The sequence below is a fragment of the Primulina eburnea genome, chromosome 5 (assembly GCF_022965805.1).
Source record: "Primulina eburnea isolate SZY01 chromosome 5, ASM2296580v1, whole genome shotgun sequence".
Classification (NCBI taxonomy): domain Eukaryota; kingdom Viridiplantae; phylum Streptophyta; class Magnoliopsida; order Lamiales; family Gesneriaceae; genus Primulina; species Primulina eburnea.
The window spans coordinates 7258603-7275742 of NC_133105.1; the positions used below are offsets into that span (position 1 = coordinate 7258603).

Here is a 17140-nt window from a genome sequence, read left to right on the forward strand (position 1 = left end):
TTTTTTTTTAAATAGAAATAAATGTGTTATAGGGTATGGTATTTTGGGAAAATATTGATGTGTTTTACAGAGAAGTAATAATAGTTACTACATGCATCTCATATCAATAATAAATATAATATAAATTTATGTATTATTTTATCAATTTTATATTCTTTACTAACAATGTAAGCATTTACAACTACTTTGGAGGATCTTGGTTATGTTGACGTATGTGCTACTGAAGTTGGAATGCATATGAGAATATCAGTAATTTCAGAAATTGCACATGTTAGTAACTCGACTAATATAGTAGCCCATAAAAGTGCTTGTTTTGTTTTTTCCACCCATCCATTGTTTATTTGGATGAATGGTGAGTTTTTTTATTGATTAATCAGTTTTGTAATGACGATTATTCTTGATACAATTACAAGTTTTTATATATAAATAAATATATTCCATTATCTGTCTAGGTACTAATTGTTTAAGTTCTTGAGCCTGTATTTCGTAGCTGATACTCAAAATAAGCAAAGCTGTCCTACTTTCAAGATCTAATAAAATGCTAACTTGGACCAAATAAATATCATCAACAATTATATAAAAGTATGTTTATATCTTATAATTATTTTGGGAGCTGTTAAGGTATTATGTTATGGTTGATAATCGAATCCAAAATCTCGTCTCAAACTTGAGATCTTGATATCAGAAATATTTATATGTCATCTACATATCATATAGTTGATATACAATTTATGCAGATAAAATATACTTTGGATTTAGATTTGAATTTGGATGGAAACATTGACATGAAACAAATGAGAACAAGGGTGAAATGGGCTTTTAAGAAGTACTAAAATAGACTTCATTCATCGTATTTCTATGGTAATGTTAAGGTTAGTATCTTAAATTTTCTCTATTTTCATAATTTATTTGATTTTCTGACACCAATTATATACAAGAAAGAATATAATTTTTTTAGTGAAACAGTATCATATATCAATTTTATGTGACAGATCTTCTATTGACCACTCATAAAAATATTATTTTTTATTGTAATTCGTCTCACAATAAAATAATGGAGAACTCAAAATTATAACTAATCGTTGAAGAAATATCCAATTTTTTTTTTAAAGAAAAAAAAAGAGAAGAGAAGGAAATAAATGATGAAAAGTGAAGTAAATATTTACCTGTGGCGAAAAATTTTAAAATAAAAAGTTGGGAGTGGAGACGGATGGACACGCAAGAGTAAAGACACCGAAGACACCCTCTGGCTCCTTTCCATTTCGGAATTCATAACTAAATGTGAACGGAATTGCATTAAATAGAGTTACCATACAGTTTTACTTTTAAAAACCCGTTTATTTTATGATACAAGGAAATAAGCCCATCGCACGTAATAAACAAAAACTTATCTGAGACGGTCTCACAGATCATATTTTGCGAAACAGATATCTTAATTGGGTCATTCATGAATATTATTTTTTATGCTAAAAGTATTACGTTTTATTGTGAATATCGGTAATGTTGACTTACGAGATACCTACTCTACATAGTATATAACATTGGATTCATGATCTTATGATGTAATAATTGTTCTTACTGAGATAACGATCGGATCATGACGTTTTGACTGTTATACGATTTAAAATATTATATTTGCATAATTATCATCATCTATAACTTTTGGTCAAATATCAAAATTTTGATCTTATAATTGATAAGATTTAAGATCACTTATTCGATTCTCATCGATTGTTAGAAGTGCGATTGTTGGAAAGATAATAGATCTTTGAGAGAACCGTCTAACCGTGATGTTTGAGCTTTTGTTTCATGATAAATAAAAGAGTCAAATCGTTATCACAAATTATATTTTTTGATAAAATAGATATGATGTCTTAATCTCATTTTAATAAAATATTTGCATTATATAAAATTATTTATCCAACAAACGTATCTAGGAGATAACGTAATTTAATAAAAGAATTTTAGAAAACTAAACTTTACATTCTCATTAATTGATAAAATACAAAAAAAAATTCTTAATAAAAAAGATGGAGATATATGAAGAGATAATATTATACCGATATATATATTATACTATATAATAATGCACTAATCCCTTAGAAAATTTAATTTTATTATTTTAATAAATGGACAAAACAAAACTATCCCTTCTTATATTCAATAAAAATTATTATAAAAAATTATTAAATTAAATTATAAAATAAATTTACTTAAATAATTAATTATTTGCTAAAAATTTTGCTGTGTTAAAATTATTGTGCACGCGAATTATCGCGTGAGCTGATATTTATGACTACCACCAACTACCAAAAACAAAAAAGTTGTTCAGAAGTAACATTTATAATCCACATTTTGGGGAAAGAATCAAATTGATCGATTTGAAACTTTCCATGAAATTTGCTAAGGCTTAACCATTTTGTTTAAATTACATATTAATTTAAGAAAATAAATATTTTTTTTTATTTCCTATGATCACAAGTAGAAAGTATTAAGAAAGCTCAGTAAGACGAGTCAATTTTATCTATATTTACAATAATAAGTAATTTTTTGATATAAAAAATAATATTTTTCATGAGATATATAAATAAGAGATCCATCTTATAAAATTGATTAATGAAACCATCTCATAAAAATTTCTGAGTGAAAAAAATGTTATATTAACTTGAAGTTATCCTAAAATCTAAAATACACCATTAAGTTAGCAAAATTCACAATCAAACGATCACATCATATCACATAAATTTCTTTTATAAATTGAAAGATAAAAAAAACCAAGACATGAACATAGTGATGTAAACTGCAAGAAACAATAAGCAAATTATTTGGCAATTTACTAAAAATTATATAATATACAGAAACATATACACAAACATATACACATAGGAGTACGTTTTTTGTGAGACGGTCACACGAATTTTTATATGTGAGACATGTCAATCTTACCGATGTTCACAATAGCATAAAAAATAATTTTTTTTCCTGTATGACCCAAATAAGAGATCCGTCTCACAAAATACGATCCGTGTGACCGTCACACACAAGTTTTTACCTACACACAGATCAAATATTCGACACTTTTCGCCGTACAAAAAAACAAATCGATTTACACACACACAACACACACACGGGATTATCACACAATAAATTTTTTTTGCATGAAATTCACATTGTTAAGATATATTAGATGAGAAAATATTGCTAAAAAAAGGATGAACATACAGTTCTTTTGTCAACATGATATGTTTCCCATAGATTAATGCTCACTCCTCCCACATCCACTTTTATTCTCTCTCTAATTAAATGTCGCAATTAATTAAATGGTTCAATAAGGTAAAATAAAAGTAAATGTTTGATTGAACTCAATTCATTAGTAGCTTGCGTCCTATTCGGGTCCAGTTATACTTCATTATATATATAGAAAAAAATTTATGTGAGACGGTCTCACGGGCAGTATTTGTGAGACGGATATCTTATTTGGGTAATCTATGAAAAATTATTACTTTTTATACTAAGAGTATTACTTTTTATTGTGAATATCGGTAGGGTTGACCTGTCTCACAAATTAAGATCCGTACGACGGTCTCACATGAGACTCACTCATATATATATATATATATATATATATATATATAGATATATATATAATGTTTTATTGTATTATTCGTTGTCTATCTATGTGTCCACGGATAAGGTGACACCCACCAGTTAGATATGATGATAAACATCAAATTGTATATTCAATAATTGAGTAACATCTTATTGATAGATAGAAAACATATCAAATTATATATCAAATAGTTGAATATGAACTTATTGATATATATATATATATATATATATATATATATATATATATATATTATTTGTAAAAGAAAGTGTTTCATTGAACTCCGCGTATGTTATCTTAATATTTGATCAATAATCACATATTTGATTTTTCTAACCAATATTTTTTTGGATAAGTTTATCAAAGATAGTGATTATGGGTTTTCATTTCATTAAAAAATTTACTTTATAATATTAGTTTTTATTAAAAAGCTTGAAATATATACCTTTTAAATTATTATAATTAAAAATATTAAAAAATTAATATCTAACAGTTGCATGAGATTAAATTTGTGCGAGAACAATTTGAAATCTACACGGGTCTATAAAGTATTCAAAATAATATATTTACATATTTAAATTAGTATATATATATATATATATATATTTTTTTTTTTTCTGAATATGAAAGCTTATAGTTGAACTATAGAGTCCCATATTATTTATTAACGACGAAAAGAAATTAAAAATACAAATTGGTAGTTGGCGCGATATTAATGTTGCATAATATATTTACGACTCTATAATAAATTATTTCACGGTATTATTTTGTAACAATAAACCTTACTATTATAATATATTAGTTAAATGTAATATTAAAATAATATTTATTATATAAATATTAAATAATTTTTATATCAACACTAATTAATTGTGGGATCAAATAATTAATTAATTAATCGATTAAAAAATTGTCTTTTCACGCGCGACCCCGGCTGAGATTGGATCCACCGTGGTACAAATAGACACATTTTACTGTGTGTATATGTATGTGTGGACGTGTGAGCTTGGCAGATGATATTCTCCTTCCCATTTTCTCTGATTGTAGCTGTTTTCTCACTCGGATTCTCTCCAAAAACTAGTCCCAACTGGCGTGAGGGAGATTGTGCAGCTGTGAGGGGGATTTGGGAGCTCGGGGAGTGGGTGATTGTGTGTGTAAGAGAGATCAAACAATGAGGTGAGGTGAGGTGAGGTGAGGTGAGGAGGTGGGGCAAGGCCAAATCTTTGGGTTGTGTGGATTCATGAAAAACCGCATTAGGATAGGCTGAAATCGAGGAGGGTTTTTTGTTTAAGCGTCAGCAGAATTTGCATCTTTCAAGGTGAATGAATGCTCGGAAAGAAAAAAAAACTGTTGTTTTTTTCTGGAACCGCTCTCTTTTGTTGTTTTTCGATTTTGAATCGTAGGTGGAAAGATGACGTATTTAATGGTTTTTTTTATTTATTTATATTGATCTAAATTTGTTTTTGTGGGTTGTTATCATCTCTGGTGTTTGTTTTGGTTGCCTTGAGCGATTGAGCTCAGCTGAATTCTGCTTCCATCCAGCTTGATTTTTTTATTCTCTCTGTTCCTTGGTGGGTAAGGCGAATCCTGGGCATTTTAGTTATGTTTTGGAGTGAATCTAGTAAATTTATTGTTAAATGGTGTGTTTCTTTGACGGATACTGAGTATATTTTATTTCTGCTTTTCAGTTCACGTTACATGTACAGTGAAAATCTCCTTCTCTTGGGTTAATATAGTATTGCTTTTTTAAAGATCACGGATTGTGGCTTTTTACGACGTCGAGGATCTAAAAATGCAATTAGGAAGAGATATATCAATTGCCTTTTCATCTCGGCTTAGCTGTTTTTTTTAAAATAAGTGATTAAAAAAGATGTTTTTATGTTCTGTGGTTGGCCCATATGGTGCTTCTGTTCTTTAACGATTCCTTCTTTTGTGTGGTCTCTTAGGTTGTAAAATGTCACGTCCTCTCCATCGAGGTGTGTCAGGTGGAGGTGGGAGATTCTCAGGGAACAGTCATGATCTGTGGGAAGATTCTCAGATGAAAGAAAGGGCCGAGAAGGAAGATATGGACCGGACTCGAACCAACGGTGGTGATCATGCATATTTATCTATCAAATCCCCTCTTCGAATTCTTTTTCCGAATAAATTATTTTCGAAACACGGCTTGAGCGAGAATGGATTCGTTTCTGATCCATTTAGCCCTGGGACTCTGAGGAGTAGGCATAAAGTGACAATCTCTCTGCTCAAATTCAGTTTAGTGGTGATTGTAATTCTTGCTCTTACTGGTTCCTTCTGGTGGACGCTTTCTATAACCTCTATGACTAGAGGGAAAATATTTCATGGATATAGGCGACTTCAAGAGCAATTGTACTCGGAGTTTCATGAGATTGGGGAGCTGTCTCTTGGTTCTTCAAGAATGAGAGAATTGGATTATTGTTCGGAGGAATCGGAAAACTATGTCCCTTGCTTCAATGTATCGGAAAATCTTGCTTTGGGATTTTCCAATGGTGAAGAATACAACCGTCATTGTGAAGGCGGCTTCAAGCAAAACTGTTTGGTTCTTACACCTGTCAATTATAAGATTCCACTCAGATGGCCTGCTGGAAAGGATGTCATCTGGTTTGCAAATGTTAATATCACAGCACAAGAGGTGCTATCTTCGGGAAGTTTAACCAAAAGGTGAGTAAAAGAGTTGATTTTGTAATCTTGGTAAAAACTGGTATTTGTCATTCAGGTCCTTCATTGGAATTTCTTCTCCATCTTTAACTGCAGGATGATGATGTTAGATGAAGACCAGATTTCCTTCCGTTCAGTATCCTCTACATTTGATGTTGAAGACTATGCACATCAAATTGCAGAAATTATTGGACTAAAAAATGATAATTACTTACAAGCTGGAGTAAGTTGACAGTGCCATGCTTTATTTGCGTGATTTACCTTCTACATCATTTGACTACTTTATGGCGTTGTGTGTTTTGCTTCTTTGAATTGCACCTGTTGCAGTTGATCCCCCAGCATTTTTGGTTTAGATAACACTCTGTTGTTGGTTCAACACTACCAAAAACATTATCTTGCTCCCCTGTCTGAAAGCTTTGCATCAGAAGTTCCGAACAAGCACAGTTTTTTGCGGAGTACTTTGTTGCAAGATCACTAAAATTATCAATAGGCATGCCAGGAATTATAAATGAAAATTTCTAGATTTCCATTCTACACTTATTTAGTAGCCCTGCTAAAGATTGGCAGTTTGATTTATGTAGGATATAATTTAAAAGCTTCCGGAGAGTGCTTTTTTAAGTTTCTTACCAAGTGATACCTTCGTTGTGAATTTACTTGGATCCATAATGCTAACTTAATTGTCTTATGAGCCATGCACCCTTGAAGTGATAACTTGAAATGTGATTTTTTTTGAGCCGCTACATCAGCTTTATCTTGACGACACCATATTTTGAGTGCTGGATATTATTTTATGTAGTAATTTGGAAATCATGTATCGTATGTTCAAGAATATAACTATTTTATCTCTTTAATTTTAGGTTCGGACGATCCTGGACATAGAATGTGGTTATGGTAGTTTTGGGGCGCATCTATCTTCCAACCAACTATTGACCATGTGTATAGCAAATTATGAGGCTTCAGGCAGTCAAGTTCAATTAACACTAGAAAGAGGTCTTCCAGCAATGATTGGCTCATTCACGTCAAAGCAGTTACCATATCCGTCCCTTTCGTTTGATATGATACATTGTGCAAGATGTCGTGTTGATTGGGATGCAAAAGGTACTCTATTATGGTAATTTTGATTTTTTTTAAAAAATACTTTTCTTTCTTCTGTTATCTCAGTTGTTCCTTATTTGTGGAAGAAGTGCTGCTAACAAGCAAAAGTTAATATTAAATCTGCATGGATTATTTTTTTGTTAGTATTCTCCATCTAAACTATACATATCAGAATAGTTCTTGGTAACAGCTATGCATGAAAGAATTTGTAGGATTCAAAATGATTACTACCGTGTGGGCACCTGTATGGGTTTTCTAACAATGAGAATATTGCATTTATTATGATATAATAAGTAAAAAATTTCAAGCACGCAGTAAGTTTGGGTTTTAAAGAGCAAATATATTGTGAACTTTTGCAGCTATGTGAGGTAAACGAAGGATTTTTATCATTGAAGAAAATGAAACTGCAACAACCTAAGCTTTTATTTTTATTTTGTTTTTAATTTCATAGAAGCCCTAGTTCCTTTGGAAGCTGTAGCATAAACACGGAAGTTCAACTAAAAAGTTGGACTTGTGTATATTGATATCAAGAGTTAATCATGAAGTTCAAGGCACATATCTACCTCAGATTCTACCTTAGAGGGAAATGGAAGTCGTAAAAGAATAGGTTAAATAATTAAGGAGTTCCATAATCAACCTGGCCAAATTCCTGGTTTGCTCAAGGGCCAGCTGAAAGAAAAATAAGAAAGGCGTATAACAGAGTGGTCAAATCGGATGCCAAAATCTTCCGTTTCATTTTTGTCTATGATCATCTTATATTCTTATCACAGAAAGAGAAACATATCTTAGTTTGACTACATTTTTAATTCATTTAATTGCCTTTTTTATATTGTCAAACTTGAAACTAGCTTTTGATTTGTAATTAGCACACCCTCTTGGATTTGAAAATTAGAGGTCCATATAGGATTGATTTTTTTTAGTAAAATGAATGTGATCTATCTTAAAAATTTGAAGCACTGAACTTAAAGCTCTCTTATGTTAGAGAACAATAATCGGCGAAGTTCATATTGTACTCCCCCTTGAAATCACTCTTCGTTGAGACCTGGCTGTCTTTTATTTGTTATTCAAGTAGCTAAGCCTTAGAGAATTAGTATTCTGCTCTTTCAACAAGTAATTAAAGGGCCCGCCATTTTAGATATCTATGCTAATCATATGAGTCTGTGTCTTTGAGGTGGGATCTGTTGTTGCTACGTGCCTGTAGAATAGGAATATCTTACTCCACAACTTTGTGGAATTTAATTTAAATTGCAGCTACTGGTCTTGATAGAACTTTCCCTTATCAGCATGGATAGGATCTCCCTCTGGAACTTGCTGTTTGCTGTTAAGCTCAGAAACATGGATGTGTAGTCAACGGTTGGAAACCTCTTTTGGGCTCACTGTACGCTCTTGATAGGAGAAGAGTATACGCCTAAAATATTTCTAATTCTGGACCCTGCTGCCTTGCCATCAAGCATCACTGCCCATGTCCGAACATAAAAGCATATGCTTTATCTATTCAAATTTGTGTCAAATACAGTGTAGTACCCTGTATCCATGTTTGATTTGAAATTCATATATCATAGCTCTATTTTAAGTTTAGTGATAATATCATAATTGAGAATAATCCTTTTTTGTTTAGTAATTCTCATCTTTTGGTGCAGATGGTATATTTTTGCTTGAGGTCAATCGTTTGTTACGGCCCGGTGGATATTTTGTCTGGACTAGTCCACTCATAAATTCCCAGCGATCCCTTCGCAATAAGGTTAATCTGAAACAGTGGAATGCAGTGCGGTCATTAGCAGAAAATCTATGCTGGGAGATGTTGCCGCAGCAAGACGAGACTGTTGTATGGAAGAAGACTAGTGAGAAGAAATGTTATTCAGCAAGGCAAGGCTACAGATGAATCACCTACTTTTTCGTGTCTTTAGAATTTATATAAATCTCACCTGTCCCTGATGAACAGCGTTATTTGTATGTTTAACTTATGTTGAAAACATGCTACTTGTTGCGGAACTATTTTGGTGATCGTGGATTAGATAAATTAAAGGAACAAAATTAAGATGTCGAGAATAAATATAAGTGGTGCATCACACCATCACACCTAAGAAAGAACCATTTGATTGTATTTCCAGGAAAACTGCTTCTCCTTCTCTCTGTAGCAAGGTCCATGACATCGAGTCTCCTTATTACCGGCCACTCCAGTCATGCATTAGTGGAACACAGAGCCGTCGTTGGATCTCTATCGAAGAAAGAAGAAAATGGCCTTCCCAGGCTACGCTGAGCTCTGCTGAACTTCAAATTCATGGTAATATATGTTTAACGTATTGAGTAAATTGCAATCCCTTGAGGCTGGGCATAATACAAAAACTACCCCCTAGTTTTTATGGCAGACTCTAAGGTTGGGCTAACTTTACTTATTGTAAGATTATATTTTACTTAAGGACCTGTACCAGGTGGACATATTGTTTTCCATGCCTTAAAGTTTTTCACTGTAATTCTCAATCTTCATTGAGGTTTGTAGTATTTGTGACCTCAGACGGTGTCAATCAATTACCCTAAGATTTTACTTTGTTGTATCTTCTTGAAAGTGTTGATCCGCACACTAGCAGATATTTTACTGCATCATAAATATCCAAAGGCTTAAGAACTCATCGCTTCATGTTTGTGCTTTGTAATTGAGCAAAACAATGATGACTTTCTTTACTTTTCATGTTAGGTTTGCAGAGTGTCAATCAGTTACCCTAAGATTTTACCTTGTTTATTGTATCATCTTGAAAGAGTTGATCCGCACACTAGATATTTTACTGCATCATAAATATCCAAAGGCTTAAGAAATCCTCGCCTCATGCTTGTGCTTTTTAATTGAGCAAAACAATGATGACTTTCTTTGCTTTTCATGTTAGGTTTGCAGTCAGAAGAGGTTGCCCAAGATGCTATTAACTGGAAATCAGCAGTCAAAAATTATTGGTCTCTGCTGTCACCACTAATATTTTCTGATCACCCGAAGAGACCTGGAGATGAGGATCCTTCGCCACCTTTTAACATGCTGAGAAATGTGCTAGACATGAATGCTCGTCTTGGTGGTTTCAATGCTGCCTTGTTAGAAACTGGAAAATCTGTGTGGGTGATGAATGTTGTCCCTACAAGAGGACCTAACAGTCTGCCTCTAATAGTTGACAGGGGTTTTATTGGAGTGCAACATGACTGGTAAGTTTTACATTCTATTTTATGGCACTATAATTGTTTTTTATTTTCTGATTACTACTTATCAATCCTATTTCAAGTTATATATGATCCTGTGTTATAACATGTTTGATTTTCTGAATTTGTTGCTGTTGAAAATTTAGAAAATGTGTTTTCTTTTGCCACTTTCTACCAGAGGATAGCTGCGTTCCTCCTTGCAGAGATATATATCTTTTTTAAAATCAAATCTTCATGAAACTTTTCCCGGTTCGTCTGATGAACCTTGGTGTTATATTTCCTTGTGCAACTAGATAACATTGGAAATTGTGAATTTGATCGCAACATTAATTATCGAACATGCATTCTGCGCCTGTCTTTCATTCTCCTTTCAGCCGTTGCCATTCTTCAAAGGGTGCTTTAAGAATATAGAGTAATCTAAGAAATTATATCTTGGTTTGCACTATAAATGCAAATGTAAATTTTTTTTCTTCTTTGTGATGGTTATTTTTCTGTTCTTTCCCTCAACAAAACAGAAGAAGGTGTTCCAGAGAGAGAAGTATCGCCCTTGCCCTTGAGCATCCTGAAATATATTTGTGATTAAATGATTATTGATAAACAACCCCCACATATAATAGGAGTGAACTGAACTAAGTGCAGTCATTTGCTTATTTTTTTCTCGTTGACATTTTGTAATTAATTTTTATTTTTTTACCACTTTCTTTCTTTACCGTGACATATTTCCCACATGCCCAGGTGTGAACCATTTCCAACATATCCAAGAACATATGATTTGGTCCATGCTCAAGGGCTAATCTCCCTTCAATTTACCGAGCATCCCAAATGCCAGGCGCTTGATCTGCTCACTGAGATAGATCGTTTGCTTCGTCCAGAGGTATTTGATTAAAAAAAAATTAATCTAGGCTAGAGTTCATTCTCTTGCGATATGAAGGAGTTAATTTGCATATACAGATGCATTTATAATGTACAGGAAAGAAGACTGGTAAAAATAATGGCTATGCTTTTGTTAAGTTTATTTTCACCTCACCCAACAAACTATTTATATTTGAACTCTCATAGTTGACATCATTATAGATGAATGTGTGTAATAAATTTGATTTTAGCCACACAATCGATCTGGTTTTAGATCTGTCCCTGATATTGAAGCATGCAAATGGAAAGCTAACCTCTTCTGGATCAATCTGAAGACCACATATTATATCAGAAGTCCTGATTCAATTTTTTTGATACGTCTCAAGTTTAAGTGAGAATTAATGAATGGTTTTTTGCACATGTTGATTCATTCCGCCTAGCTGCTTATGAATTATGGCATACATGCAAATTGATTCTAATTATTAATCAAGGGTATCTCCAGCTAAATCCTTCAATGATCATGAAATCTGTCTGGTTATTTGCGATTACCATTTGCATTTATTCATATTCTTCAGTCTTTTGTTGTGCTAATCAACAATCAAATGCAGGGATGGGTGATTTTAAGGGACGCTGCTCATCTAATTGAGTTTGCTAGATCTCTCACAACACATCTGAAATGGGAGGCACGAGTTGTCGAGATTGAAAGCAACAGTGATGAGAAACTCTTAATCTGCCAGAAGCCTTTCTCCAAAAGGCAAGCTAGCTTGTCCTGAAAGATGCTGGTTAGCTAAAGATATTTGTAGATGATAATATTCACATTCATTTTTGGATAAAAATTTATCACCATAAGTTCCACATAAAGTTTGGAATGAAAGTTTTGAAGGCAAAAGTCGAAAATGCGGTGTGACAACCAACAACTCCTATGAAGCCGTAAGGACATAGGGGTGCGCCATGTAGTTACAGGGAAAGTGAAAATGATATAGTGCTATACACTTGTTTTCCTTGTGATGTCTCATTGTAAGAGAACAATTATAGGATGAAATTTATTTGTGAAGAATGTTACACAATAAACAAAGAATTATCTATTATTATTGTATAGAAGTGCTTTAATCTTAGATGCCGTTTCTTGTCCCCTCCAAGTGTTCCTATCCTCGCGCTCTCTTCGCCGTGCGTTTGTCAGGCCTCGGAAGAGAGGCGTACATCCCTTTCTCACATTTCTTGGAATCTTGCGATTTCATCCTCTATGTCCTGTTGAATTATCACTTCAACTATTATAGTGTTTGTATTTACTTCAGTTGTGCAAGAGTAGTGTGGCGATTACACCCCTCGTTGTTTTTGGGTCCGTCTCGGGTCAAAATGATGATCATGAGCTTGCTTTTCCCATGCTCGGAGATGCATGCAGGGGGTTACTTTGTTTTTCTCCAGTCAGACGAAGAAATTGAACTGAAATTTATTTACAAGTTTATTTCCGATTATTACTCGGTTGATATTTCTAAATTACATTTGGTCAGTAAAAAGCTTACAAATTCATGTTCCGACAGACATCTCATGCAAATGTTTTGCTCCACATGAAGATTTTTTTTATTTTATTTTGCATCTCATGTGAATACTTTTGCTCTAAATTCACGAGGGATTCATACTTAGTAAATTCTCGACAATGGAACAACATAAACGATATATGATGTATATTCACATGCAAAATGACGTGTTCGTCCAATTGCATTAGTTGGGTATATTAGCTCCTCCTGTATGGTAACACTGATTTCAACCAAATGACGAAATCGAAATTAACATAATTTATTACAAATCATTCCTCGTCCTTGAATGCATGATGCAGGTTTCAAAGACGAACCCCCGATCTCAACCTGCTTGTCTGTGCAGCAGTGGCACTGCTTCTTCTACGAGAACCAGTACCCGGTGAGGTCCCTTGACTTGCCCTCCTAGTTGCTTTTCTTCTTTTGTTACGCCTGCTGTCTCCAACTACTTTAGCAATGGCATCTGCCCCGATTTCTCGAGCCTTCTGTGGGTTTATGGGCTGCTTGTTTAGGAAAGCTAGCTTTGGGAGGATACTGCGCACAGTTTTTCGCAATTGTTCATCCCCCATATTGCTATGAACTAAATTTCCCAGTAGATTTAGAGCTATCAGCGAACTGTAGTTCGCAACAAGCTGACCGAGTGCTTTTGTTGTGGTTATCTTGTTAAAGCTCAAGTCCAACACAGTCAGTTTCAAAAGCCTGTGCAGCCCCTCAACATAACTAATCTTGTTTCCGGCAAGATAGAGCTCTTTAACAAGCGTACAGTTCGATAATCCTGATAACATTCCAAACCAAGAGATTCATTAGATATTTTTCGTCGCTAACTTTTATCACATGTAAGTTACATCAATGCCACCAAAGGGTTTGATCCCGAAACTTAGATAGTTATGGAATATTAGTATAGTTACTATAGAGCTACGTCCATTTTACCACAGCCGTGATTTTTTTTTTTAATATCCTTAAGAACATGTTTTACTATATTCATTCAAAACTTCAGGATAATTTCTATATTCAGGACAAACCAGACTGCCAATATACTCTATTCTTTGATTAAGAATATATACCTTGACCGATTCGAGAAATCCGATTGTAGCTGAGATCAATCACTCGCAGCCGAGTCAATTCTCTCAAACCTTCAATAGTATTTATCTTATTCCTGGACAAATTCAACACGTGCAGACCCTTTGGAAGAGATCCGGGAGTTATATGGGCTGTAGTATGAGAGTGACAAATTATAAATCATTAAGAAATCAAAAGATCGTGGTAACAGTTCAAGTGCTTGTGGTTTTGAATAGGCTCCATGACATACCTATCAAATTCCCAGACAAATTCAAGGATCGAAGAGCAGAAAAATGTGAAATCGGTGGTATAATTTTAAGCATAATGCCTGTCATATGAGCCACAGTTGATGAGGCATTTAAAGACTGTATAACAATTTTAGCATGCGTTATATCTTCAGGTATGCTTTTAGGTGGACGTCCATTATCAGGAGAGGGAGGAAATTCAACATCATCTCCATTGTGATTGTCATTTTCAATCTGATATGGTGGCAGTACCGAAATTTCTTTCACCCACTCATCGACTCTGGCCAAAGGAGAGGATGATTCCGTAGGGAAAGCAACCCACTGATTTTGAGGCCACATACCAGACACTCCATAAAGTCTGTCCCATGTCTGATCATTTACCTCACGTTCTCCTTTATCGATTACTTCATTACTCGGTGAACATGGAAGTCCAAAGTTGCTCGACTGCATTCCACGTTTTGGTTCTATGGTATCTGAAGAGTAGCCACCTTGAAGATTAATAGCATGCTTGATATAACTTGGCTGTGGCTTTGCACTGCTTGATCTATGCAAGTTCCTGTGGCTCCACAGGAACAATTTCCACCACAATCTCCTGCTTCTAGAGGGCAGTATTTGACTTGAAGAATGCTTCTTCAATATTACTTTGTCAGCACTTCTCTGTGTCATAACGGTAACTGGGCTTGTTGTATCCCCTTCAAAAATACCCTCTCCGAACCTTTCAGTCAATCTTTGCATATCCTCGTACGATTTAGATTTTGCAAGATTTAGGTGCTCTGCAAGCTCTTGGTATGTTTTACTCATAACCAAATCGGAGCAGGATCGCTTAAGTTTCGGAGAAGCCAAAAATTCTGCTTTCCCCGTGCCAGGATCACTAACATGTCCTCTACCAATTGCCTCGAAGTCTTCCTCGATATCGATGTTCTGCATCTTATCACATGTATCATCAAAGTCCACACCAATCATTTCTTCATTGGATTTTACAACGTAAGACACTAAATCAAAATCAGAATTGTCCCTCTTCATCTGCAAAGAATCCTCCTGCTCATCCCCACCTTCATAATGCACTTCTCCACGATCAGCTGCAAGTGGACTGTCGTGATTAAAAGAAGTTGATCTCAACTCGAAAGTTTCCGGAGATTTTTGGGGATGCTCAAGCTTTACTGGCAAAGTTTCGGAATTCTTTCCATTGCCAATAGGTGTAGAGGATCCATTGTCTCCCTAAACAATGGGGAAAACGAAGAAGCACACAATTTAAGCTTAGGGGATGAACATAACAATAGCACACACATTGAAAGAGCAAGTAGGGAAAATGAAAAGCAAAAACCAATGCAGGAAAGGAGAGAATATTTAGAAAAAAATAATCATACTTACTTTACTCTTATCTTTCTTATTCCTCCATGAAGCACATATGCAGCTAAGAAACGCCATTATCGGCAGACAAACTCACTCCAAATCCTCCAGAAGAAAAGGAAATTCAAACCAAAACATCATTTCTCTTTCGAAGAACTAACACACGTAATATCCTGTCAAACCTAGTACACATCTAAAAATAAACCTCTCAGCTGAATAAACAAAAGCAGCTTAATCAATATAGAGATCACATCTGATAAAAATTAGCCATAATCAACGGGCAGTTGCCAAAGCAATGACGAAAACCGATTAAGACAGTAGAGTACTGAGGTTTCAAAGCCTGCTTTACTTGATTGCGTCCCAACCCATTTCAAGCAGGAAGAAAACTTCAGTAAGTGAGCTTCTGCCAGACTGAGAAACTCAGATATGCATCTCCTGAAGGCTCACCATAACAATTCCTGGAGAGACAAAACCAAAAAAAATAAATGGTATGAGAAAACCCATTTTCACAGAATTCCGGGGAACCACCAGATATTTAACGCTAACAAATTCAAGGAAGCTGGGACCCCAATTTGTTTGGGGAAAAAAGAAAGTCTTTTTCTTGAAAGTTCTTACATACGCGACTTTTATAATACACACACATAAATATAAAGAAAACAACTTTTTTCTATATTTCCAGAAAAAAAAAAACATCAAGAAACAAACTTTCATCGAGCAAGCTACTAATAGATTAAGCTAGAAACACCAAGAAACATAGCCCCTCAATATCTACTTTTCTTGACATGGAAAACACGTCGAATATTAGACGACGAACAAATGAACAGTCACAGTGGCATAAAAAAGAGAAGAAACTGCATGCGTATTAAGTATTACCGAATGAATACAAGGTTTGCCAGGTTGATGATTGATCGTGATCAGATTCTTTATAAGACCTGCCTGTTTTCCGGAAGAAAAAAAGAAGAACCCGGATGAAATTAATTCTTGGGGGAGAGTGAATGAAGGGACAACGTGACTGTTGGCGGATGTTTGGGGCAAAGGTGTGTGTGAGGTTGGTTGGAAGAAGAAGGGAGACACTCCTAAAATACGACAATTTACGCCACATAGGCAGACGCGCAGTCCACGCGGAGGAATCAACTGCCAATGCTTTTGTTTCACAATAGAAAATAGAGTAGGTCACATGTGAGATCGTATCATGGATCTCAATCTGTGAGACGGATCAACCCTATCTATATTCATCATAAAAAGTAATATTTTTAGCATAAAAAGCAATATTATTTCATGGACTACCTAAATAAAGATCCGTCTCACAAAATTTGACTTGTGAAATCATCTCACACAAATTTTTGCCTAGAAAATAACTGTACATGTTTGTCATCGTTTGTCTTTTTGCTTTCTTTTGGATCTATTCCTCAAACCAAACACAATCCAGTTAGATCACGTATTTTTCTCAAAATTCTTCCTTCACAAAAATCACACATTATTTTTTAAACCATTCAATTTAAAACAAAAAATAAAATAGACTTTTTAGAATATTTTTA

General features: G+C 34.2%; 2 protein-coding genes across 2 annotated transcripts; one reads left to right on the forward strand and one right to left on the reverse strand.

The window, feature by feature from the left end:
* The first annotated feature begins 4606 nt into the window (after positions 1-4606).
* LOC140832809 (probable pectin methyltransferase QUA2) lies at positions 4607-12528 on the forward strand. Its single transcript, XM_073197014.1, has 9 exons — positions 4607-4928; positions 5557-6289; positions 6383-6509; positions 7144-7384; positions 9022-9247; positions 9493-9665; positions 10264-10567; positions 11297-11435; positions 12022-12528. Exons 2-9 carry the CDS (start codon positions 5565-5567, stop codon positions 12184-12186), a joined length of 2100 nt encoding a protein of 699 aa, XP_073053115.1. The 5' UTR covers positions 4607-4928; positions 5557-5564; the 3' UTR covers positions 12187-12528.
* Positions 12529-13081: 553 nt separating this feature from the next.
* On the reverse strand, positions 13082-16736 carry LOC140832808 (uncharacterized). Its single transcript, XM_073197013.1, has 5 exons — positions 16476-16736; positions 15624-16060; positions 14258-15470; positions 14013-14159; positions 13082-13723 (listed from the first exon to the last, which is right to left on the reverse strand). The coding sequence occupies exons 2-5, from the start codon at positions 15678-15680 to the stop codon at positions 13254-13256; spliced, it is 1887 nt and encodes a 628-aa protein (XP_073053114.1). The 5' UTR covers positions 15681-16060; positions 16476-16736; the 3' UTR covers positions 13082-13253.
* Positions 16737-17140: the final 404 nt, after the last annotated feature.

Excerpts from the sequence above, each read along its gene's own strand:
- LOC140832808 (XM_073197013.1), bottom strand. The coding sequence starts at position 15,680 with ATGGCGTTTCTTAGCTGCATATGTGCTTCATGGAGGAATAAGAAAGAT. Across the intron at positions 15,471-15,623 it reads ATAAGAAAGATAAGAGTAAA|GGAGACAATGGATCCTCTAC; the intron begins GTAAGTATGATT and ends CCCATTGTTTAG. Across the intron at positions 13,724-14,012 it reads GATTTCTCGAATCGGTCAAG|GATTATCGAACTGTACGCTT; the intron begins GTATATATTCTT and ends GAATGTTATCAG.
- LOC140832809 (XM_073197014.1), top strand. The coding sequence starts at position 5,565 with ATGTCACGTCCTCTCCATCGAGGTGTGTCAGGTGGAGGTGGGAGATTC. Across the intron at positions 7,385-9,021 it reads TGTTGATTGGGATGCAAAAG|ATGGTATATTTTTGCTTGAG; the intron begins GTACTCTATTAT and ends CTTTTGGTGCAG. Across the intron at positions 9,666-10,263 it reads TGCTGAACTTCAAATTCATG|GTTTGCAGTCAGAAGAGGTT; the intron begins GTAATATATGTT and ends TTTTCATGTTAG.